Source organism: Rhineura floridana, chromosome 2, assembly GCF_030035675.1.
Source record: "Rhineura floridana isolate rRhiFlo1 chromosome 2, rRhiFlo1.hap2, whole genome shotgun sequence".
Classification (NCBI taxonomy): domain Eukaryota; kingdom Metazoa; phylum Chordata; class Lepidosauria; order Squamata; family Rhineuridae; genus Rhineura; species Rhineura floridana.
In genome coordinates, this window is record NC_084481.1 from 173,357,545 (window position 1) to 173,381,463 (window position 23,919).

The 23,919-nt window shown below is 41.4% G+C and overlaps 1 protein-coding gene across 1 annotated transcript in view; it reads right to left on the reverse strand.

Moving 5' to 3' along the window:
- RYR3 (ryanodine receptor 3) overlaps positions 1–23,919 on the reverse strand; it is a 481,871-nt gene that overhangs the window by 283,327 nt on the left and 174,625 nt on the right. Inside the window, exons 40-42 of the mRNA XM_061612803.1 lie at positions 8,911–9,184; positions 8,295–8,409; positions 952–1,081 (exon numbers count right to left, since the gene is read on the reverse strand). Coding sequence (XP_061468787.1) covers positions 952–1,081; positions 8,295–8,409; positions 8,911–9,184 — 519 coding nt within the window. The remainder of the gene's footprint in view (positions 1–951; positions 1,082–8,294; positions 8,410–8,910; positions 9,185–23,919) is intronic.

Sequence of the window (23,919 nt, forward strand, 5' to 3'; positions counted from 1 at the left end):
TTATCTATCTATCTAGTGCAGCAGGCCTTCATCCCAAACATGTCTTGTTTTGTAAGCATAATGCCACATGGCTTTAAAAAAAACCCTTAACCTGGCAAGTAAGGTAGAGCTAGGTGGTTCTGTCCATTTGCTAAGTGAAAAACACTACCCATTTGCCAATGTATTCTCACAGAATCAGACTATTGAACTTAGGTTCACAGCTATACTTATATTAAAGGGAACCAATGTCAAGAATTTAGTTCATCTGAAGCTGTAATCCAAATCTCTGGTTGAAAGTGATGGAACCACCACTGTATCCACAATCCTGCCACTTGTGCCGGCCAGTGCTGAAGGAAGGGGGCAGGAAGCTTTTTGCCTCACATCTTCTCAGCTGGCACAGTGAAGAGGCCCAGACTGGGCATGTTGCCACCACATTATAGCAGCAGGGCCAGGTCAGAATGCAGTGGATTCTATACTGGCCCAGCCCCATCCATCTCTGTACTGTTTTGAGGGTTTCCGCTGGCAACTGCCAGCAGGAGTACCACCAGCAGTAGCTTCTACCTGTTTAGCAGTTGGACAGTCACACTGAGGTACTCCTCACTAGTTATAGAGACCAGCAAAGCCAAGCACAGCTGGGTGGAGAGGCACCTCTGCTTCATACAAAATCATCCAGCATAACAGATAAGGGGTTTGGATTGCTCTGCCTGGCTGTAATCCTAGACACACCTGGGAGTGTCCCACTGAATTTAGTGGCATTTACTTCAAAATAGACATGGCAGGGTTTTGCTTTAAAAAAGAGTTAGCTTCTTAAGTTTATAATTCAGTTCTGAGAACTCTGTTCTTTAAAAGATTCTTTTTGCAATAAACATCAGTCAAACCAAAAACACGGCACAGCTGAAAGCTAAAGGGTCATAAGCTGAACCTGTGATATGGCAAATTTAGGCAAATCACTGTTAAAATTATATGACATACCAAGTCCCACACTGCTATTTTCAAGTAAGTAGCTTAGATGCTCAAACATGGCTTTTTGGTTCTGGCGACTGATTCGACAAAAATAGCATAGGAACCGACAACAACTTGCTACCATTTTTGGAAAAACAATCTGTGGGAGAAAAACAGTGTCAAATAATAGGGAGTATTAATTTCTGCTCAAGTTCCTTATGAATAAATTACATATATATGGTCTGTAGAAGTAAGGGAATGTCCATTGCACATGCAGAGTTCCCTTGATGATGAAATGCTGACAATGCTTATCTAAGAACTTTGGATTGGAGACAATAGCTTGGATTGTGAGCTGCCCTTCTCCATATGAAAGTACTCCTGCTGTTCATAGAAGGTTGTGACACTCCCTGCATCCTCCACACAGTTCTAGATAGTCCTCCAACTCTCTAAAGTAGATTCTGGGGAGAGGGGATCAGGGAGCTAAAGAGAGAAGAGGAAATCAAAAGATTTGTCTCTGCACAGCCAGGTTGTACAAGGCCACTGGTGGGAGCACTCCCTAGATTCTCTCTGCTGTTGTGGTCATGCAGCCCCAACCCTACCCTGGCTCCACAGAAGTAAGCAGCAACCCATCACACTGGCCACTACTGTTCTCCTATCCCTCTCCCTTTACCTGAGAACACTGAGAAAGGGCCATGTAAAAAACAAGTAGGAAAGAAAGAACCCTGTAACCTAGGTATGCTAAATGTCAGTTCAAAGGGCCAATTCAAGTAGATGATTCCACCAAAGCTGTATTTTGAATTCAGCAAGAGTCCCGAGAACAGCTTGGGTGTTCTGTAAGGGCAGCCGCTGGAAAGGAAATTCAGATTAAAAAAAATAATGCAAGTACACCCAACTGTATTGTAGCCAATGCAATTATATTTTTCTTTAATCAATTAAAAAGAAGTTAATAAATACAGAGCTATCCTAACCAAGGGCCATGTGGCCGTAGGGCTGAGCAGAACAGCAGAGCCATGACTGCATCTAAAGTTCTGCTGGCTCCTGTTGGTTGACGCAGAAGGAAGGAGGCTTGCTGCACCAGTTCCATGATAGTGCAACAGAGGGGCCCAAACTGACCCCCTTTCTTGTTAATGGACTGGCATACAATCTAGCAGATACTTGGCTGGTCCTTCTCTGTCCCTACCCCCAAAATGTCCCACAAGAGCTTGAGCTAGCTATTGCTGGTGGGAACACCGCCAATGGCAGCTCCAAACAGCTCACATCTTCAGTAGATAAGTGCTGCCAGTCATAATGCTCTTGAAAGTAGCTGTCTACATGAGGTAAACACAGTTGATACTAGGGATGGAGAGCATTGATATAGTGAGCATAACGGAGACCTGGTGGAATGGAGAAAACCAGTGGGATATGGTTATCCCTGGATATAAACTATATCGGAAGGACAGGGAAGGACGTATTGGTGGCGGAGTCGCTCTATACGTGAAAGAAGGCATTGAATCCAGCAAGCTCGAAACCCCAAAAGAGGCAGACTCCTCCACAGAATCGTTGTGGGTGGTGATACCGTGCCCCAGGAGGGACTTAATACTGGGAACGATCTATCGTCCCCCTGATCAAAATGCTCAGGGAGACCTTGAGATGAGATATGAAATTGAGGAAGCATCCAAACTAGGAAAGGTGGTAGTAATACGGTGCGGGACCACGATACCTTGCGGAACGCCTCTTCCGATATGAACCGGCCCGTGCACTACGTTCTGCTACGAAGGCCCTCCTCCGGGTTCCAACTCACAGGGAGGCCCGGAGGGTGATGACAAGATCTAGGGCCTTCTCAGTGGTGGCCCCCGAACTATGGAACAGTCTCCCTGAGGAAGTACGCCTGGCGCCGACTCTGCTTTCCTTCCGGCGCCAGGTCAAAACCTTCCTATTCTCTGAAGCATTTTAAGTTACATTGATCTAATTTTAATAATGTTTATTGTATTGTTGATTGTATTTTAATATTATTTTGTTATTCATTGTATTTTTATACTATTTTATGTTCACCGCCCAGAGAGCTATCGCTAGTCGGGCGGTATATAAATTTAATAAATAAATAAATAAAAATAAATAATGGGTGACTTCAACTGAGACAAATAGTGGTAACGAGAGAGGAAGTTCTAAGCTTAATGGACAATATAAAAACTGACAAATCACCGGGCCCGGATGGCATCCACCCGAGAGTTCTCAAAGAACTCAAAGGTGAAATTGCTGATCTGCTAACTAAAATATGTAACTTGTCCCTTGGGTCCTCCTCCGTGCCTGAGGACTGGAAAGTGGCAAATGTAACACCAATCTTCAAAAAGGAATCCAGAGGGGGATCCCGGAAATTACAGGCCAGTTAGCTTAACTTCTGTCCCTGGAAAACTGGTAGAAAGTATGATTAAAGCTAGATTAACTAAGCACATAGAAGAACAAGCCTTGCTGAAGCAGAGCTAGCATGGCTTCTACAAGGGAAAGTCCTGTCTCAGTAACCTATTAGAATTCTTTGAGAGTGTCAACAAGCATATACATAGAGGTGATCCAGTGGACATAGTGTACTTAGACTTTCAAAAAGCGTTTGACAAGGTACCTCACCAAAGGCTTCTGAGGAAGCTTAGCAGTCATGGAATAAGAGGAGAGGTCCTCTTGTGGATAAGGAATTGGTTAAGAAGCAGAAAGCAGAGAGTAGGAATAAATGGACAGTTCTCCCAATGGAGGGCTGTAGAAAGTGGAGTCCCTCAAGGATCGGTATTGGGACCTGTACTTTTCAACTTGTTCGTTAATGACCTAGAATTAGGAGTGAACAGTGAAGTGGCCAAGTTTGCTGACGACACTAAATTGTTCAGGGTTGTTAAAACAAAAAGGGATTGCGAAGAGCTCCAAAAAGACCTCTCCAAACTGAGTGAATGGGCGGAAAAATGGCAAATGCAATTCAATATAAACAAGTGTAAAATTATGCATATTGGAGCAAAAAAACTTAATTTCACATATACGCTCATGGGGTCTGAACTGGCGGTGACCGACCAGGAGAGAGACCTCGGGGTTGTAGTGGACAGCACGATGAAAATGTCGACCCAGTGTGCGGCAGCTGTGAAAAAGGCAAATTCCATGCTAGCAATAATTAGGAAAGGTATTGAAAATAAAACAGCCGATATCATAATGCCGTTGTATAAATCTATGGTGCGGCCGCATTTGGAATACTCTGTACAGTTCTGGTCGCCTCATCTCAAAAAGGATATTATAGAGTTGGAAAAGGTTCAGAAGAGGGCAACCAGAATGATCAAGGGGATGGAGCGACTCCCTTACGAGGAAAGGTTGCAGCATTTGGGGCTTTTTAGTTTAGAGAAAAGGCGGGTCAGAGGAGACATGATAGAAGTGTATAAAATTATGCATGGCATTGAGAAAGTGGATAGAGAAAAGTTCTTCTCCCTCTCTCATAATACTAGAACTCGTGGACATTCAAAGAAGCTGAATGTTGGAAGATTCACGACAGACAAAAGGAAGTACTTCTTTACTCAGCGCATAGTTAAACTATGGAATTTGCTCCCACAAGACGCAGTAATGGCCACCAGCTTGGATGGCTTTAAAAGAAGATTAGACAAATTCATGGAGGACAGGGCTATCAATGGCTACTAGCCATGATGGCTGTGCTCTGCCACCCTAGTCAGAGGCAGCATGCTTCTGAAAACCAGTTGCTGGAAGCCTCAGGAGGGGAGAGTGTTTTTGCACTCGGGTCCTGCTTGCGGGCTTCCCCCAGGCACCTGGTTGGCCACTGTGAGAACAGGATGCTGGACTAGATGGGCTACTGGCCTGATCCAGCAGGCTCTTCTTATGTTCTTATGTTCTTATGTTCTTATTAACTGTCAAGTTCAGTTCTTTCTCATTTTTCTAATCTTAAATTTGGTTCTCCACATTTCTGCAGCAATTAAAAAAAATCCTCATAAAAATTCTTCAGCGTCTTGTGGCCTTGTTCTGTCCCCTGAAATTCCTTCTCCTCTGTTATATATGTTTATATGGAAAGCATGAACCACCCTAATTCAAAAGACCCCATAATAAAATGGCAATTTTGCATGCATCATCAATGCAGAAGAGACTCATAAATATTTCTACATGATCAGGAATGTACTAAGAGAAGAGAAACTCAGTAATTTCTGTCCAATAGTAAAAGCATTAGAATGTTGTTTCTCAGCCATTTGCATCATAGAGGGCATATCTGGGTCAATACTCATAGCCATTAGCTATTGTCTTCTGTCACTGAAGAACATTTGTCATACACATTTGTCAGCCTAAGTAAGAACTGACAACTATTCAAGTGTCAAACAGCAAAGTGCCACAATAATCGCTCAGCCTCCTAAAATATTAGCAGTAGAGTAACATTAGAATTCTGCAGCTTGAATCCTGATAAATTGGTGTGCTATTGAAATAACTCCTGCTGGCACAATCCAACTGTTTTAGGAAGGTTTTTTTACCCATCTTAGCATCAGAACATCAAAGTGCTTCCCAGCAATGTACTGAAACAGCCTTCCCCAACTTGCTGCCCTCCAGATGTTTTGACTACAATTCTAAACAGCCTCAACCAGTGCTATAGTCCAAAACATGTGAAGGACATCAGGTTGGGGAAGACTGTATTTAAAAATGTGAATCTCTTATTTTTCTCACACCCTTTATTCTCAATAAATGAGGCAGAATAATTTTCAATTGTTTTCATTAACTATCTTAAATTAAAACTGCATTATTTTTGATAGGCATGCATGTATATCTGCATTTAGATTGCAGTTATTTGTGATATTCAACCTACAATCTTAAAAGCCATACACTTTGCAATGCAGCTCAGTTGGAATACATGTCACACAAATGTAAGATATATTAGAAAGCTTATGACCTTACTACGTTTTTCAGATAAATGATTTTCTAGTGGAAAAGCCGTAAGAAATTATTTTTAAACCAGAAAAAACAAAAGTTTGTATCTCTGGCGATTCCTCACATCACTGAAATATTATTATTATTGTTGTTGTTGTTATTGTTGCCATTATTATTATTATTAGTAGTAGTAGTAGTAGTAGTAGTAGTAGTATTGTTGCCCAAAGGAGCCCAAGGCGGCAAACATATCAGCAAAGTAATTTAACCAAAAAAAGAAAAGCTTTCATCAGTGATCTTTGGGTTGCCCGAAACAATCCCCTTCAGCCATCAAATGCCTGCATAAACAGAAATGTTTTCAAATTCCTCCTGAAAGTCAAAAGTGATGGAGACAGACATACCTCACTGGGAAAGGCATTTCACAAAAGGGGAACCACCACTGAAAAGGTCCTGTCATTTGTCAGCACCAATTGGGGAACCCGAGGTGGCAGCACAACAATCAAGGCCTCATCTGCCGATTGTACAGTCAGACAAACCACTGTAACGCTATGCCCCTATACCCACCCCACAGAGCCTGTCTAGGAGGATATCATGGTCAACTGTATCAAAAGCCACAAAGAGAACAAGGTAGCACTCCCATTGTCCCACTTGATAGAGATCATCCATCAAAGCAGATTCAGTCCCATGACCAGGCTTGATCCCATACTGAGATGGGTCTAGATACTCTGATCATCAGAGAATGCCTGCAGTTGCCCCACCATGATCCTCTGCACCACCTTCCCTAAATATGGGGTATTTGGAGCTAGTGGGCAATTAAGTCCAAACCAGAGATCCAGAGCTGGCTGCTTTAGGATTAGTCCTACCACCGCCTCTTTCAAGGCAGTAAGGACTACCAACTCAGTTAACCAGTCTCTAGCCCCAGCCACACAAACCCCTTCTGTTATATTTAATAAACCAAGATGTACAGAGAACAAGTGGACATGTGGTTGGGCATAGAGCTGCAAGCACCTTGTCACATCATCAGGTTGCACAAACTGAAAGTGATCCCACAGCACATCACAGGCTCTAGCATAGGACCCTTCAATTGGGACAACAACTGTGGAATCAAGGTCTGGCCAAAGTCAAATTACTTTATCCTCAAAATTTATAGCCAGCTGGTCACAGCAGGTCTTTGAAGGCTCTAGGGGTCAGAAGCCTCCACACCACCCAAAAGAGCTTTTCCAGTCGATTGCTTGAGGATGCAACGCAGACAGCAAAGAACTATTATTTGCTATCTGTACTGCCACATCGTAGGCACAGTTATGTGCACTTAGCACTGTTCGGTTGACCTCAGAGTGAGACTTCCACCAATTGTGCTCTAGTATTCATCTGACTTGCTTTAGAGCCCATAGCTCCCCATAGTACTAGGAAGCCAATTGGGCCCTGCAGCTCTAAGAGGACACTTTGTCAGACGCTTGTCTCATCTCGCCATTCCACAGCAAGACCAGACTTTGCCAGGATCATCAGCTTTCTTCACTGTAAAATCCCCCAGAGTATTCAAGAATCCATTATGTTCCAACAGTCTCCAGGGGTAGACTGTCTGAATGCAGATTCCACCCCACCTGCAGCAAAATGATACAGTTCCCTTGAAACTTTCATCCCATGATTTCTTTGCAGATTCCTAGCTGAACAACCTAACCCTCCCAAAAAAGTATTTTTAAAATCCCATTGATTTCGAGGAAAGAACAGCACATATGCTTAACTATTCCCCACAAATGGATGGGACTTTAAAATGCTTAGCCTTAACAGGTTTATGCCCCAATTAACTAAAGTTTATGAAAAAAGTGCATGTGTGGAGATCTAGCAGAAAACTACTTCAATAATAGCAGAAGACTTGGTGTCTCATTTTCTTGGACTATTTTCACACCTTTTCTCCTCTGAGCATTTACTTTGCAGCTTTCAAGACTTCTTAGCACATTACGGTTTTCACAGGAGTACATAAAAATACACTGTGTTCCCATTAATGCTGAGGTGCTTAAAGCTCATGCACATCTTTTTTCCCCACCTTTTGTACACTGCAGGAGGACACAATTTTCCTGTTAAAATCATACTAACTAAAAAAAGATTGCACACACTCCATGAAGTGGTCCCTATATGTGGAACTGAGTGCAGGATTAAATTTTTTGGGGTTACATGTAAAGTCATGTAAAGAACATGCATTATTAATATGGAAAACATTATTTCCAATTACTCCCAGTAGACGGCTATTTTACTAATAAATAGTATTGGCATGATGTTTATAACAAGCTTGAATGGAGCATTTTAATTCTCAAATTCCGTATGTGTGATATTTATAGTCCATCTTTAGAGGGGGGAAACCAACCCTTGTCTCTACAACTCCCATCATCCATGGAGCTGACATTCTGTACTGCATGAGCTAAATATACTATCTTTGTTTACCTGTAATTTCTTCCCTAATTTCCTGTAATTTCAATCATAAGAAATCATAGCAAAAATACCTTTGAAATTACCTGAGATTTGTCTCCTCCAAGCACATTAACCATTACTTCCATAACTGTCTCATGCATACCCAGGACTCTCATTAAATTAGGATGCTGATAAAATACTTTGTTGTTCATTATATCTCTAAATGGGACAAAAACAAATACAACAAAACCAATCATTCTATCTTCTCCACAATGTGCTTTATCAACTGCCCAGAACAAGCATTGTTTTTTAAAAGGTTTATAATTTAAGAGCAATTATAAAGATATGAATATTTATATTCTAATTCTAAGATGATGACAAACATTTTGTAATAGTCTTTAGAGAAAAAGAAGATCTCAAGAAATAGTGGGATTGAAAAAGAGCTCCACCTCAGACCCTGGATAGCCACGCCAGAGACAAAATAGACTGTTTTCAACTAGATGAACCTATGAGACAATTCATATATGCTAAATGTGAGCTAAAGAAAGGAAAATAATTGCAATATAATTGAACCAACTCATCTTGTAGGTCTAGGACATTTACAGAGATAGGGTTTCTATTCAGCTTAAACTACTACTATAGGCAGGGGTCAAAAAACAAAAGCTTAATATTCCAGTATTAAATTTATATTTAAAGAATACGAAGATGTTTATTTCATACCCAAGGCCATTGATCATTAGCAATTCTTCTTCTTTTCCCATTCTGACACTGAGAAGGGAGCGAATTTGACCCAGTGCTGCTAATAAGGTGATGGTATCTTGCACAGAGGCTGCACTTATAGTGTAGGACTTCCTCAAAGCCTGCAGCAGCTCACCAATGCTGTCATACTGCCTTCGAAGGAGGTTAAACATAATACGAACTAATTCTGGATCTTGGATCTGATCTTCTTGAGCCCAGCGAACCATAGTTTGAGATATCAGCTCCTTCAAAGTAGCTGCAATGGAAGGTGGGGAGGGGATAGAGAGGAGAAAAAAGAAAAGGCAAAGTATTCTTCACTAAAAAGACAAACATTTCAGAGCATTTTTTGAATAAAAATAACCTAAAAGCTGTATGAGCATTGACAACCCAAATAATTCAGAAAAAACTTTTATCAGCTGCTGGGAGAAAACTTCTGGCCATTGCCACTTGGTGGCTCTCATTCCCAGCTCCCTAAGCAGTAAGCACCCATGATTCAGAGCATCACTCTGGGATGGCTTCTTGGGGGTGGGTGGCTGGTATTTAGGCTATTCCCCTCCCCCCAAGAAATCCCTGTCAGAATCTCTCTAGGGAAGATTTTTGCCTCATTAATTTTGCCTCCACTTCTAAAATTTGTCAGGGCATTTCACCTCCCTCCCAATCAAATTGTACTAACCAAACCTATGGCTTGTCATTTCAGATTATTATGATTATATCAATTTATATCCTGCCTTTCCTCTCAGAAGGAGCCCAGGTTGTCAAACAAACCACAAACCACTAAAAATGTCTATAAAACACCATAAAAACAAAACATTAAAGTCTTAAAGTCCACTTCCTGTGTTGCACAGAACAGACCCCCTGATGAGATGATATCTACAGGAGGCCTCACCTGCAGAGTACAGTTTATTTATTTATTATTTGATTTATATCCCGCCCTTCCAGCAGAAGCCCAGGGCGGCAAACAGAAATGCCAAAAACACTTTAAAACATCATAAAAAGACCTTAAAATACATTAAAACAAAACAACATTAAAAACATTTTTTAAAAGCTTTAAAAACATCTTTTAAAACAGAGAGGGAGAGGGGGAGGTATGGGGTGTGGGGAGCACAGTGTGGTGGGGGCATGGCGGCAGGAGCACTGGATTGGCTCCATTGCTGCGCCTGCATCATACTATGCTCCCCACCCCTTGGTAAGCTGCAGCAATGTTGCCATCCAAAAGCCAAGTGTACAACCCTGCCCTGTCTTTGCTACTCCACTACACCAATTAGCTACACCAATGGCTAATGCTAGGAGGAAGGAGGCCAGTTTTAAAACTAAAATATTGTTCTGAAGCTGCAGCCAGCTGGGAAAAACCCCAATGCAACAGTTTGTTTTTCTTATTGGTTTTTTTAAATTGCAAATTTATGAAAAACAGAAAGAAAAAAGGAGGAAAAACACAAGAAAGTAAAAAAGGGGGAACCCAACAAGCCACATTAACAATACAACAAACATCAATACATCCATCTCAATTTACACATACAGATGCCATCTAAATGTCTGACTGAATATCCAAATGAAATTGGTGTTTATAGAAACTACATTCAAATATAGCAAAGGTGTTAAGATCTTCAAACCATTGTGCAATAGATGGTGGGTATTTATTCTGCCAGGCTTGAGGTATAAGCCTCTTAGTGACCATAAAGCCTCATAAAATCCAGTGCAACAGATTTCACAGTCTTTTTCCAGAAACATTTTGACTCTCCTGACACTCCTTTTTGCGCCAAATATGTTTGCCCCTGAATATGTAGCTCAGCTCTAATCTACACTATGAACACATACTAATGTTATATTCCTTTAGCAGTTTAAGATCTGCCTCAAAGAATTCTGGAAATTGTAGTTTGGTGAGGATGCTGAGAATTACCTGTCAAAAAGATCCCTAATCCCCCATAACACCCCGCACATACTTTCCAGGGTTTCCTTGGCAAAAGGGAATGACTATTAAACTAGTTCATATGTATGATTTAGGTATGCCATATTTTCTTAAGTCAATAAGAAAACTGTGGGGATCTGTTTAGATTAATGCAAAGGAAGCAAAAACTTAACTAAAGTGATTAATTAAGCTACCCATCCTGAGGGATCAGCTTTTTCAAGGAAATTTTAGGCAAGATATCCATAATTAGCTTAGGCTTAAACATGTTCTTTATTGTTATGAACTAGTATTCACATCGTCTAGTGTGTCAGTTTTGTGAAGCGTCACTCCTGGATGCTTCCCTCTCTTGAGAATAAGTTTCAAAGGAGCAGTAATCTTTCATTTATGGTTATGCTTTCAATTCAACCAAATGTTTTTGTATGCCATTTTAGATTTGCTTGTACAAAATACAAAACTGATAAAGTATAAATAATTTTAATACATGGCGCCTATATATAAGCTTCTGTGTGAAAATTGTAAAAAGAGGATTAGTAATGTACACATACACAGTGATTTATTATTTATTTATTCTATTACTTATTTATTAAATTTATGTCCCACCTTTCTCCGAGAAGAAGCCCAGGGTGGCATGTAATGTTATCTCTAACCAGAGGGGGCTTCAGATAGCACAGCCAAAAATGTTTTACAACCTCTCCTTAATGGCTATTGCTAACTATTTGTGTTTCATTTTTAATGGTTGGCTGGTTGAACCACTGGAGCATCAAATTTCTGAATCCCAGCTGCTTCACTTAACTGTAAATTATGCATTAGTATAGCATGGCAAAAACATCAGACACGAAAACCTGCCAACATTTTTAAAGCAATCTATAGAGGAGGAAAGTAGTGAATTAATGGGAAAACAGAGGTCAGATGTTCCACACTGAAACATGTACAGATAGTGAAATAAGAACTGGTATGTTCCAAGATGTAACATTTCGGGAGGGAGGCATTAACTGAGTTTTTAGAGGCAACAGTAGGTTGAATGTATAGTGTGCTTGATTTTGCTCTGTTGTGGTTTCTCTTTTCTAAACATGGATAGTCTAGTGCACGGATAGCTAACTTACCATTCCTGACCTTTGGCCATGTAGTCTGGAGTAGGAGTCCAACAACAGCTGGAGCGCACCACATTGGTTACCCTTAATCTAATTGAGGAGCATGGGGGAAATGGTCAAACTGAGAATGAAAAGCACTTGAGATGAATGGGACTTCTTTTTCCTCCCCCCCCCTACATTTTAGCCCTATCTTCAATAGTCCTGTTCAGTCCAGTAATTTCAGTATCCATTCTTCCATTATCAGTATCCCATATTAATCTTGCTGTCATAGCCATAGTCATATAATAAGAGTCTGATGGGAATTTCCTTTATCACAAATATTTCCTTGCCATCAATTCTGAATATGTTGCTGAAATATTGTTGTAAAGTCATATCTCTGTTCTTCTTTTTTACAAAATGCACTGGCTCATCTCTTAAAAATTTTTCCATTGTCACATATCTGTAGTTAATTGCATAGATTTTTTCTATGTCAAGTTCCATCACATCATTCCAGTCCAAAAAATTATCTAAGACATTGATAACTTTATCTCTAATATCTTCATTAATTTCTTCAGAGACAACGTTGAATTCCAAACAGTAAACTTTGTTTCTAATATCCATAAACTCCAGAACTTTTTCCAATTCCACATTTGTTCCAATCTCCAGGGCTTGTATCTTCCCTTTAATTTTTCTTTTCTCATCTCTAATCTCATCAATCCCCTCTCTCACAAGATCCCCTATTTCTTTAAGCTCCTGTGTCATTTTGCCAAATTCAATTTTCATCTCCTGTCTACCCTGTCTCAGGGTTTGTTTCGTTATCTCAATCTCATCCATTATTTTCTGAAACATAATTTCTTCCATGGTCTCAGCCACTTTCCTGATTGCCATTCTTAAAACCACAAAAACAAAAATTATTTCAGCCACAATTGGGTTAATATTCCAGGCTTGATGCCATCACAGTGTAGACAGTACAGCCTGCCTTATCTCTTATATGTTCAGGAATACAAAACAAATTTAGTTCCCAGCTTCAAAACAGTTAGTGGCGTCGTGAACAAGTAGATTCGTCAAAATGAAATAGACCAAAAAGAAAATAGTCCCAGACATATAATACTCCAAAGTTCATAAATCAAATTTATTTATTTTTTTTCCCCTCCTCGAAATAGAAATCCCTCTTCCGTTTGTATCTTTAGAATGCACTTCCAGGCCAGCTTTTTGCAATAAAAACAAAGATAGGCTTTTTCAATTTCTTTCCTCCTTAATTTCGTGAATAAAAGAGAAGAGTTATAACTCACCCAGAAATTCTTTATAGCTGATTCATTGACAAATCTCTTTTTGCTGCAACGATTTAAACCAAGTGAAAAAAAAATAGAAAGAAGGATGCTTGCCTGTTAAAGTCCGTTTTTCTTTGAAGAAAAGATAAACGTGTCGCTTAATCAGTTAGAGCTTGTTGGAAGTCCGTCCGGCATTGCTGGCTGAACCTTCTCTCATAAATTAATGAAATCCAGTCCTCCCAACAAAAACAGGCTTTTGTGGTTAATCTCTACGTTTCTCCCTGCCCGGGAGAAAATCTTTACCAGTCAAAAAGAACGTTCTGACTGATTTTAAAACTGAAAAAGCTTCTTCTGAGATGAGAGCTCGTCTCAAAAAGCAGGCACAAGCGAAGTCACCCTTCCTGGAAGTCGGTACTCACCATCTTTTCAAAAACCTCCCTTTTACCACACACACCTGCCACTGAAGGACAAGTCTCAACTTAGTCCTCCTTCTCCCGCCATTCCTCAATAGCAGATCTCTCTGCCCTATGCAAATCAGATAAGAAAATATCATTCCCAATGTCTGATAAATGAACTCCATCAGGCTTGTACAGCTCTTCCCTATTATGTTTAATATCAGGATGGTTGGTCACCCCATCCTCAACCCATAACAGTGCAAGCTTAATTTCCCAATTCACCTTCCAGGCAGCCCTAGCCAGGGCCTTAGGGTCCAGATGATCCCTCCACACTCTCCAAGGAAGAATTTCAGATCACAAAATCATGACCCCAGGCCACCCCTGCTTAATCTAATCAAACTCCTAAAGCTTTCAATATCAATGCCTTACCTTTCAATAAACCAAGGTCATTCCCACTCACATGCAACACTGAAACAAGTGGTGTATGTCTGACCACGCCCCATTGAAAGATAGTGGGCAACAGCCTACCCCATGTCAGTCCCCTCCTACCCAACCATTTCATGGAGACCATCTTGCTAAGGCCTAACTGTGTTCTCAGCTGTGAGCACATTACCCTGTGGATGGCCCAAAAATCCATGCTATGGCTGGTGACGAGGACTCTGATATTCCCTCCTGCATCCCAGCCACCTGTCAACAAAGAATAACAACTTCTTCCTTCTCAAAGGCCAAACATAATCCTTGAATGCCCCAGATCGTCATCGTCCTATCTGCTATATGCCATTCCACAGTAAACCCAAATGAGCAGCAATCGAAGCCACCCCAATCCGAAAAAATGAGTACCAAATTCCCTTGGACACATCCCATGGCCTTTAAGGCCTTCTTGGTGACAGTCCAAAACTAACAGTTAAAGGTGTACCTCACACAGGGTTGCCAGGTCAGGAGCATCCCAAAACCTGAGATTTTAGGGGTGGGCCCGAGTGATGTCACGGGGCGGGCCCGAGTGATGTCATTAAGCATGATACATTAAGCATCAATCACAGTTGCTTGGAGCATACAATTAAAAAAAATATCTCACTGGAAATTAAGCTAGACATCTTAGCTAAAAGATGGAGCCTGGGTAGGGAACATTTAATCTAGCCTACTTGCTTTTGGCAAGAAGGGTTTAAGTGCCTTCGGGCCAGGCCAGTCACCAGAAAGTCACTGTAGGAAGAAAGGAGCCTAGTGTTGTGAAGATGTTAGATGGGAGCATTCGGGAGTAAAGATGGATGCCCCTCATTGCTGCAATTCTAAACATACGTACTAAGGGACTAAGCCCCCATAGAACTCAACAGGACTTACTTCTGAGTAGATATAGTTTGGATTGTGCTGTTGGTAAAGCTTGACTAGGGATCCTCTGCAAAGACATCCATCTCCAAGCAGGGTTGGCAACCCCCTGCCTGGAATGCCCTACCCTTATCTTTTAATGTGGCTGCTCCAAACTTCTTTACAGATTTGACCCTTCACTTCAGAAAGAGGTCTGAGAAATGAGTAAGAGTAAGAAGATTCTCTACCCTTTCTGTCTGCATAGATGCCCTCATCCTTCCCCTGCGCCCAGCAGAAGCTCTGAGCCAGGCGGGACACAGTGGCATCTCACACAGGACACCCTCCCCTTTCATGGGGTGTATGATTTGTCCTGGCCCAGAGCAGATTTTGGGGTGGGCACCACCAATTACTTATTTTTCCTGTATGTCTTTTTCTGCTTTGATTTTGTATAGATGCCCTCCTCTGTGCCCTGCGCCCAGCAGAAGCTCTGGGCCAGGCGGGACGCAGTGGCATCTCGTAGAGGACACCCTCCCCTTTCCTGGGGTATATGATTTGTCCTGGCCCACAGCAGACTTTGGGGTGGGCACTGTGACGCCCTTCCCTGGCTCTCCCTGTCAGGTTCCTACCTGCTCGTGGTTACTGCCTGTCTCTAGGCACCACCAGGGACTCCACCAGTCCGGACTGTCCTTTTTTATGGTTTCTCTCCCCGCTCTAGCACAGATCTCAACAGATCCCCCTACTAGGCAGCACCACCAGTCACGTCCTATAACCAGTAGTCCCAGAGACTCGGCCTGAGTCTCCCTCAATTAAGTTACCTCTGTGAGTGCGTGCTTAAGCTGTCACAATCCCTTTGATTTACTCAGACTGCTTGTGGTGTTATTCTTCCCTTCCCCGCTGCCACCATTTGTTATCCTTCAGCCTTGGTATTTACCTTACCCTCCCTTCTGGTCTGTGAAACCCCAGCCAAGGATCAGGCCTTTGGTAAACCAAAAGTATTTATTGAATAACAAAGATAACAAGATTTCTTTAAAAGGCACTTAAGCATATGGTTACATCTATTCCTGAGGTACTGGTCTTAGTATTAATCCGAACTCCACCCTCTCCTCACATCCACCAACTCTCCACACAATCTCCTCTCAAAACCCACCAAAACAACCCACTAACATTCACCACATCACATCCACCCAGATTTCACTGTCACTCTTCCTTTTATACGCTCAGCCATTTTAAACACTCAGCCAATCATCCAGCATTCTACTGCCCATTCACTCCCCCTCCTCTTTCATTCCACTTACCATGTATCTCCTATACAAACAGCACTTACCATATTTACACTAATACAGGATCATCACAGGCACCCCCAATTACTTATTTTTTTCTACGTGTTTTTGTTCATTTTGATTTTGCATAGATGCCCTCCTGCGTGCCCTCCGCCCAGCAGAAGCTCTGGGCCAGGCAGGACGCAGTGGCATCTCGTAAAGGACACCCTCCCCTTTCATGGGGTGTATGATTTGTCCTGGCCCAGAGCAGATTTTGGGGTGGGCACCTCCAGTTACTTATTTTTTACGATTTTATGACATCATTATGTATTTATGATATCACAAGCCTGATGATTTTGATTGCATAAATGTATTGTCATTCTTGACGGGGAGAGTCCCCCAATCACAGTGATATATCATACAGGGTACCCCAACATATATTTTGGGGTTCAGAGACATGTTAAATTTGGTTTGAAGTAGCTGTAGTTGTCAACTCTTCTTTTTTACTGTTTTGAACTTTCAAGCAAATGAGGAACTGGGAACTAGGAACCAACTTCATTGTCGTATCAGTTAAATAGATTAAACAGTCGCGGGGGGGGAACCAGACCACCTAGAAACTTTTTTTTTTTAAAACTGAAGCTGAGAGTCCAGAGATTAAGGGGTGCTAGCCGGAGAGCCGGAGGCCCCCCCAAAAAAACCAGAGACTCCAGCCGAAAACCGGAGACCTGGTAACTCTACCTCACACATGCCAAAAAAGCAAGGCTTTGAAATTAATAGAAATACATTTGACACAGGTTTCTAGGATGAATAAGGAGGGGGAAAATTTTCTGGTTTAGATTCTCTGTAGAAACATTAGTAACACAGGAAAGAAGCAAAGTAAGAAGAACACCAACAAACATACAAAAATATAATTCTCCATCTTTGGAGATGGCAGGTGTTGCCACCACTCACCATATGCTCAGAGGCACATGTTACCAAATTCTTCCAAGCTACACAGCAAGTGGATTGGACTGTGAAAGACCAACCCAAATTGTGTTTGCATTTTGACAACTTTGTAGGGCAGTCCAATATCTCAGACAGGAGTTCAGGTCTCCTGCTCCCCTGGTGCATTCACTATAGCTGCCCAATTTCCCTGCTTTTTAAAGTTTGGTAGAAATATCTGTGGGCTATAGGTACATTCTTAAACCACAAGGTTTTTTGCATATTAGTGAATTTCCTTGCTTTTTAATCCGGGAGGTAAGAAATGGGATCCTGTACAAGTTTGCTGAGAATGGATTGATCATTTGCATGCTTATTGAGTTAAGTGGGATTTACACACACACACATGGCAATCATGCTTAGGATAGGTGAAACTGACCACAGGGGATGGGGAAGGGAGGAGGGGGAGGAGGGAGGGGTGGAAAGGCAGAGGGGGGACTGGGATGGTAGCAGGCAGGAGGGGGAGGGGAGAAGGACAGATATGGTCATTTGCATGTTTATTGAGTTCAGTGGGATTTATTCCTGTGCAATCATGCTTAGGATAGGTAAAACTGACCGGGGGGGAGAGACGGAGGGCTGGAGTGGGCAGGGGAGGCGGAAGAAGGAAGAGGGCAGGGGAGGAGAAAGGGAGAGGAAAGGGGAAGGAGGGAAAAGGTAGGTCTGCTCATTTGTATGATTATTGAGTTGAATCGGATATACTCCTATGCAATCATGATTAGGATAGGTAAAACTGACCAGGCTGGGCCTGGCAACCAAGATGTCTTCTGTACCTTTCAAAGTTGGGCAGGGGAAAGGGAGAATTCTATCTTGTGGTTTTTCCCATTACATTGTTGCAAGAACACCTGCACTTGGCTGACTTTCTCTTCTACTAAAGATACAGGATTAGTCTCAGGCCTTGAACCTGGCAACCCTACCTCCCACCCAAATTTAAAACAAAGCTGTTGCTGGCCACATCCACACCAGGCCTCTATTACACTTTGGACAATCATTATTTATTTATTGATTTATTTAGTGTATTTATATACCACCCCATAGCCGAAGCTCTCTGGGCAGTTTACAATAACTAAAAACAATAAAAAGAAATATACAAATTTAAAAACACATCTTTTAAAAACAATTTAAAAGAATTTATCATGGCTTCTCTCAAAGCCATGGCTCAAAACCAATCATGGCTTCTCTCAAAGAATCCTGGGAAGTGTAGTTAGTGAAGGGTGCTGAGAGTTGCTAGGAGACACCCTGTTCCTCTCACAGACCTCCAATCAGAGTGGCTGACTGTTAACCATTCTCTCAGGGGAATAGGAGTCTCCTCTCAGCACTCTTCACAAACTACACTTCCCAGGATTCTTTGAGAGAAGCCATGACTGTCTCAAGTGAAATCAAGTCTGGTGTGGGTGTGGCCCTCTTATTAGCCAAGCCCAGCAGCTGTGAGGCTTTTAGAACACTGACAGCTGCTCCTTACTGAGCATGCCCCGCGTTATAATAGACTTCCAGCCAAAAATTCTTAAATTAATTAAAAATCAACCAGGCATTTTTTTAACTTTTAAACTGCAGTAGACGAAGGTCAGAGTATGGGGCAAGGTCAGTATTAGGATTACAGGTACTCTGTGAACATGGCTGTTTTTTAATGAATTTCAACAGATTATGAGAACTCTGGCAGAAAAAAGTCCAAAAGGGCTCTGCAGTTTCTCTCTCTCTTTTTAGACTTTGAACTGTCGATTCTCTCTGACTGTTTTGTGTATCGCCATGAAAATTGACAGGTTTGTTAAGCAAGCGTTTCTGAGTTCAGAACTATAAGTTTTGTAAGGTTTGGTTTTGAAATGAGCTTATGGGAAGCATCAGAATGGCATGGGGGTATTTCCCATTTAACATTGAGGAATGTGAAAAATCCATGCTGGCTATAGTATACAGCCACTCTTGTGGCTGTATAAACAGGCAGACACCTACAGTATTGGCTTTCAGGCGCCTACTTAAAACATGTTTGTTCACTCAGGTTTTCTATGAGGGGTGGTCCAGTTAACTTGAGCCATTAATCTGATTCATTGATCTAATTGTTTTTACTGATGTAATTTTATCTATTATTTTATGTTGTTTATTGCCTTATTTTTTAAAAAAAGAATGTTCCCTAATCAATCAATCAAATAAGTTGATAGATGACATTGGGGGTAAGTGGAAAACATTGTTTGACCACATTGTATCAATTGACAGGTATGAAAAACTGAATTGAAAATATGTGTTTATTCGGGACAGCCATGAGAGTTATTTTCCCTTCAGTGCTACAGCTTTGCAGAATAAAGGTGTGATGGCATGGGCTGTAGCCTTCAACATGAGGGGGGAGTCAAACAAACGAGCCAAACCAACTCCAACTCCTCCTCGCTAACTTCACTGCTGCCACCAAGTAGAGATCTTTATTTTTCTCTTGCTGCCTCCACTAAACAGGTCTTTAACAGACTGGACTTTACTGGCCCAACCTATTCCCTGTACTGGGAAGAATGGTAGCCCTTTGCCATTGTCTGAATCTAGAGAGAAAAACTAGAATGGCACACGCACCAAGGAAGACACAAAACAGGTTCAAAATGAACTGGGAAGTCCATTCTTAGGCTTATATGACTCTAAATTTCTCTTTAGCACTTGTCAATCATAGCTCTAACTTCACTCACTGGCTAAAACACAGAAAGGTAGACGCATGCTCATTCTCTTGCCATTGCTGCAAATGGTGCCTGCACATTTTGTTTCATAACTTTTGTTCTAAAAGTGCTAGGGACTTTTTTTTTTTTCAAATGAAAGCTCAGAGGTAGGGCTCCCTGCTGGCTCTGGGCCCAGTACATTAGTACCTCCTGTATTCCCATCTTCATGGCCCTGGGTGGGGAACATGAGCAGGCAACATATCCTACTTCCTAAGGGCATTTGGTTGACTACTGAGGGAAATAGGACCTGAACTAGATAGATCTCTAATGGTCTAGGATGTTCCTCTGGGAGTTCCTGTCCAACAACCTCAGGTGCAATGATCTCCCTATCATCAGCAGACAGCCCTCACCCTGACCCAGCTCCCTATCTGGTATCCCTTCCCCTGCAGCCTCCAACTCTGTCCAGATCACTGTTAGATTCAGGGATCACAACAGTAAGATTTGGAAGCTGAACGTGCATATATTAGAAGACTAATATGATCAACCACATATTTTGATGCTGCAGAATATATTTGTCTTCATGTTGCAACAGCATGGTAGCCATTTTATAGCAGATGCAGTTAGAGATACCTGACTAAATTACCAATATGCAATACTTCAGAGCTGCAGTTCTCTTGTACAGAATGTCAGGGAACAGATGTATGCTGAAGTAAAGAGCATCTGTTATGTCTTATGGAGCTGTCACTCTCTCTGCTGAGAAGCTTCCTTAAAATACAGAATGACCCTTAAAATATGAGACATCCAGTAATCCTAGACACAGTCAAAAATGTATTCCTAATCTATCGACCAAAGAAGGTTGTATACTTACAATGCTAAAAGATATGTTCAGTAATACCCCTCTGTATGCTTTCATTTGGATTTCTGCATTGAACAGGGGGTTGGACTCAATGGCTTTATAGGCCCCTTCCAAATCTATGATTGTATGATTCAATAAAATATTGCTTTAGGTTTCCATATTAAATGATGTGACAGTTCTTCACACAGCAACGCTCTGCAACATTTTTATAATCTTGTCTAAATGTGGTTAGAGAAGCCAGTTAAAAAATTTAGTGGCATATATTCTAGATTACTTCCAGTATTATCATAGCTCCAGCTGATTTGCCCCACTAGCAGCTCCAGGTATTAAAGAAAAACAGCCCTACAGAACAAGGAAGACTCTCATTTATTTGCATTCATATTTATTTTCATTCAGTATTATGCAGATCATTAAGCATCAGAAGGAATATGCGTGCCATACTAATTACCCCTAAGTGATACTATACTAATTGCCTCTAAGTCTCAAGAGGAAAAGCTGGTGGATGTATTCAGCACTGTTATAGCATTGGTGCACTGAACAATAACCCACATTTAACCAAAGGGTACTGTAGATGAAAAACTAATTGATATTCCATTACACCTACAAAAGATGGTATATTAAGCCAAGATATGTATAAGCCCTTTTGCCCATGTACGTGGCCTCTTCATCCCTCCCTTTGTGGGAGCGGTAATAAAATCGGAAAGTCTCTAATTAATCATAGTTTCCCACTTCCTCTGAACCAGGAAACTACAATTAAGTAAGCTTCGGAAAAAGCCAGGAAATTACCCCCGTCCCATCCAGGGTTGATACCAGGAGACTGAGACGCTGGTGCAAGTAAATCTCGTTTTATTAGAGTAATGGATACATTAAAAGCAGTGCGCTTCATAGAAAACCCTACATTAACTCACTAGGAATCCCTAACTACACTCTTGACATGCTCTGCCACGTAAGAAGAAAGTTGACTCAACACCACCCTCAATACTCAGCAGACTTATACAGGGAAAGTTTTTGAGCACAATCTCTCACTCCTTCGCACACCCGCCCTCTGCCCAGTACGCTTTTCCCGCCACTGAGAGCGAGGTGAGGGGGGGCGAGCCTCCATGGGCTCATCAGACGAAAAAGGGTCCTTATCAACAGTCCAGGAAGTAGAGGGCTGAGAAGCGTCAGATGTCTCTAAGTTACTGCGGGACAAAGGGGGGGTTACTGCTAATTCACGGCTTGGTGAAGGAGGAGTTACTGCTCTTTCGGAATCCTCCCCTAACTGATCCGTTGGGATGGTTGAAGGCTGAGCGCTGTCCCCAAGGGAGCTGGGTCACCCGTGGGAATTGTCGGAGCATCTAACACACTCCTTTCCCTAATGTCTGGAGTAAACACAACAACAGCTGAATATTCCGCGCCTTCTGGCAGTTGAGGCGTCTGCAACTCATACCTTCCCCCTCCCTGCCCTTCCAGAAAGAGCTGGGGCTTGACCCCCCCCTTCAAGAATACAATATTTCATTTGTGGTGCTACTTTGAGTACATCTGTTGATGAATTCATACTATCCTTGTGTGTCTGGTCATAAGGCAATATTTTGCTATACAATGAATATTAATTTGATTTGACTACATAATTCTATTTTAACAACTAGGCAGTGATATTAGTGACAAGGCAGCACCTTCCTAAGCTTCTTTGGCAGGATATAAATTTAAATAAATAAATACGCATTCTTAACAAGATATGGAGATATGGATCAATAATAGGTTACAAATCACTTTATATTGAAACAATAGAAAATAGTATAAAGATACACAATATAAAGTGAATTAAAATAATATGCTTATATACTGACTATTAAAATATCTTTACAATCTTGCATGTTGTCAATATTTTTGACATCTTTTCGTCTAAGCCTACTGATTAGGTATTCTGTACTATTTTCACAACTGAAAGGGAACTCATTTTATTTAAAGTTAACAAGAATTGAATTCATTTATTGCCAAAATCTGGTACTTTGAGTATGCTTACTTTTCAAAATTAAATGTATATGCTATAGTGACAGCAACCTAAAGTGCTTTCAATCTGTGCCTAATACTTAGTAATCTCTAATGAAGCAAACACATTAATGGTTTTAAATTACTTTCTCCTAGTATCCCCTGGTACAATTACATTCTCATCAGAAATGTAAAATAAACTAAATAAATAAAACATGGCTAAACTGAAAATTAAAACTAAACCAGTTTCAAACAAGGAAAGCTGGGAATTAGTTCTTAGGAAGTTGGTAGCAATTTCATCCAAGAAGTGTCAGCATCACTTTAAAACTACAATACACAGAGTTCTTTAGTGGAAGCCTTTTGATTTCAAAGTAGTTTCAATTTACAATGTATTTGTTCTCTTGCATAACTTAGGCTAGGAGGTGTGTAATACCATTCATGGAGATATTTTCTTTCCATTCCATTAAATTTTACAATAATTGCAATAGGTAAAGCTGAAACTAGTTTTTTTTAAAAGGTCAAAATATTCATCTTACAAGAAAATTCCTCATTTAGCCCATGAATTTATTTTCTTTCTTTTTGTAAACAATCCTTGGGAATCAATAGTTGTAGATGGAATGATCCCCATAGCATGTAACAAAATCCATTTCTACCCCGTTACCTTTCAGCAGCCATGTCTGGCCATTCCTAATGATTATGGGGAACAGGAGGCCTATGTGTGTCTTCTGTACCCTGTCTGTCAAGGAACGTGGACTCTATCTATGTAAGCATTCCTTGACCAAAGTAGAGTGGGGAGACTGGGAAACACATGCAGGCCTCCTATTCCCTGAAATAGCCTACTGCACTAAATATTCACAAATACTTATCAAAGTAGGGAAGATGGGGGGCATGGTTCTGTTTTATCTTACTAAGATCCTCAGTGCTGGCTTCAGATTCTGAGGGGCCTTGGACAAGATGCCCTCAGTACTCCCACCCCTGAGGGGTTTTATCACTGTCACAGTGGCTACTTCTCCTCTGCCTCTAAGACCAAGCCAAACTACTGCCCAGAAGGAGAGGATGGGATAATTGGAGGCCCCTGCTCTGTCCACTTGTTCTTGTCACTGCTAGCAGGTGAATAGGTAGCAACAGCAAAGAGAAGGAACAGGGCTATGGGCTCTGAGGGTCAGCAGTGAGGTTCCTGCTGGGATGGGGGCCTCAGCAGGTGCCCAATTATGTACAGTTATCCACGATTCCTCTGTTTGTGGGCACTGCCTGCATCTGAAGTAGGAATAATCAAGCTCTTGTAAATTATTATCAAATCCATCTTTATGGATAGAAATACAAGTACTTTACATGCCATGTTTACAAGAGATTGCACAT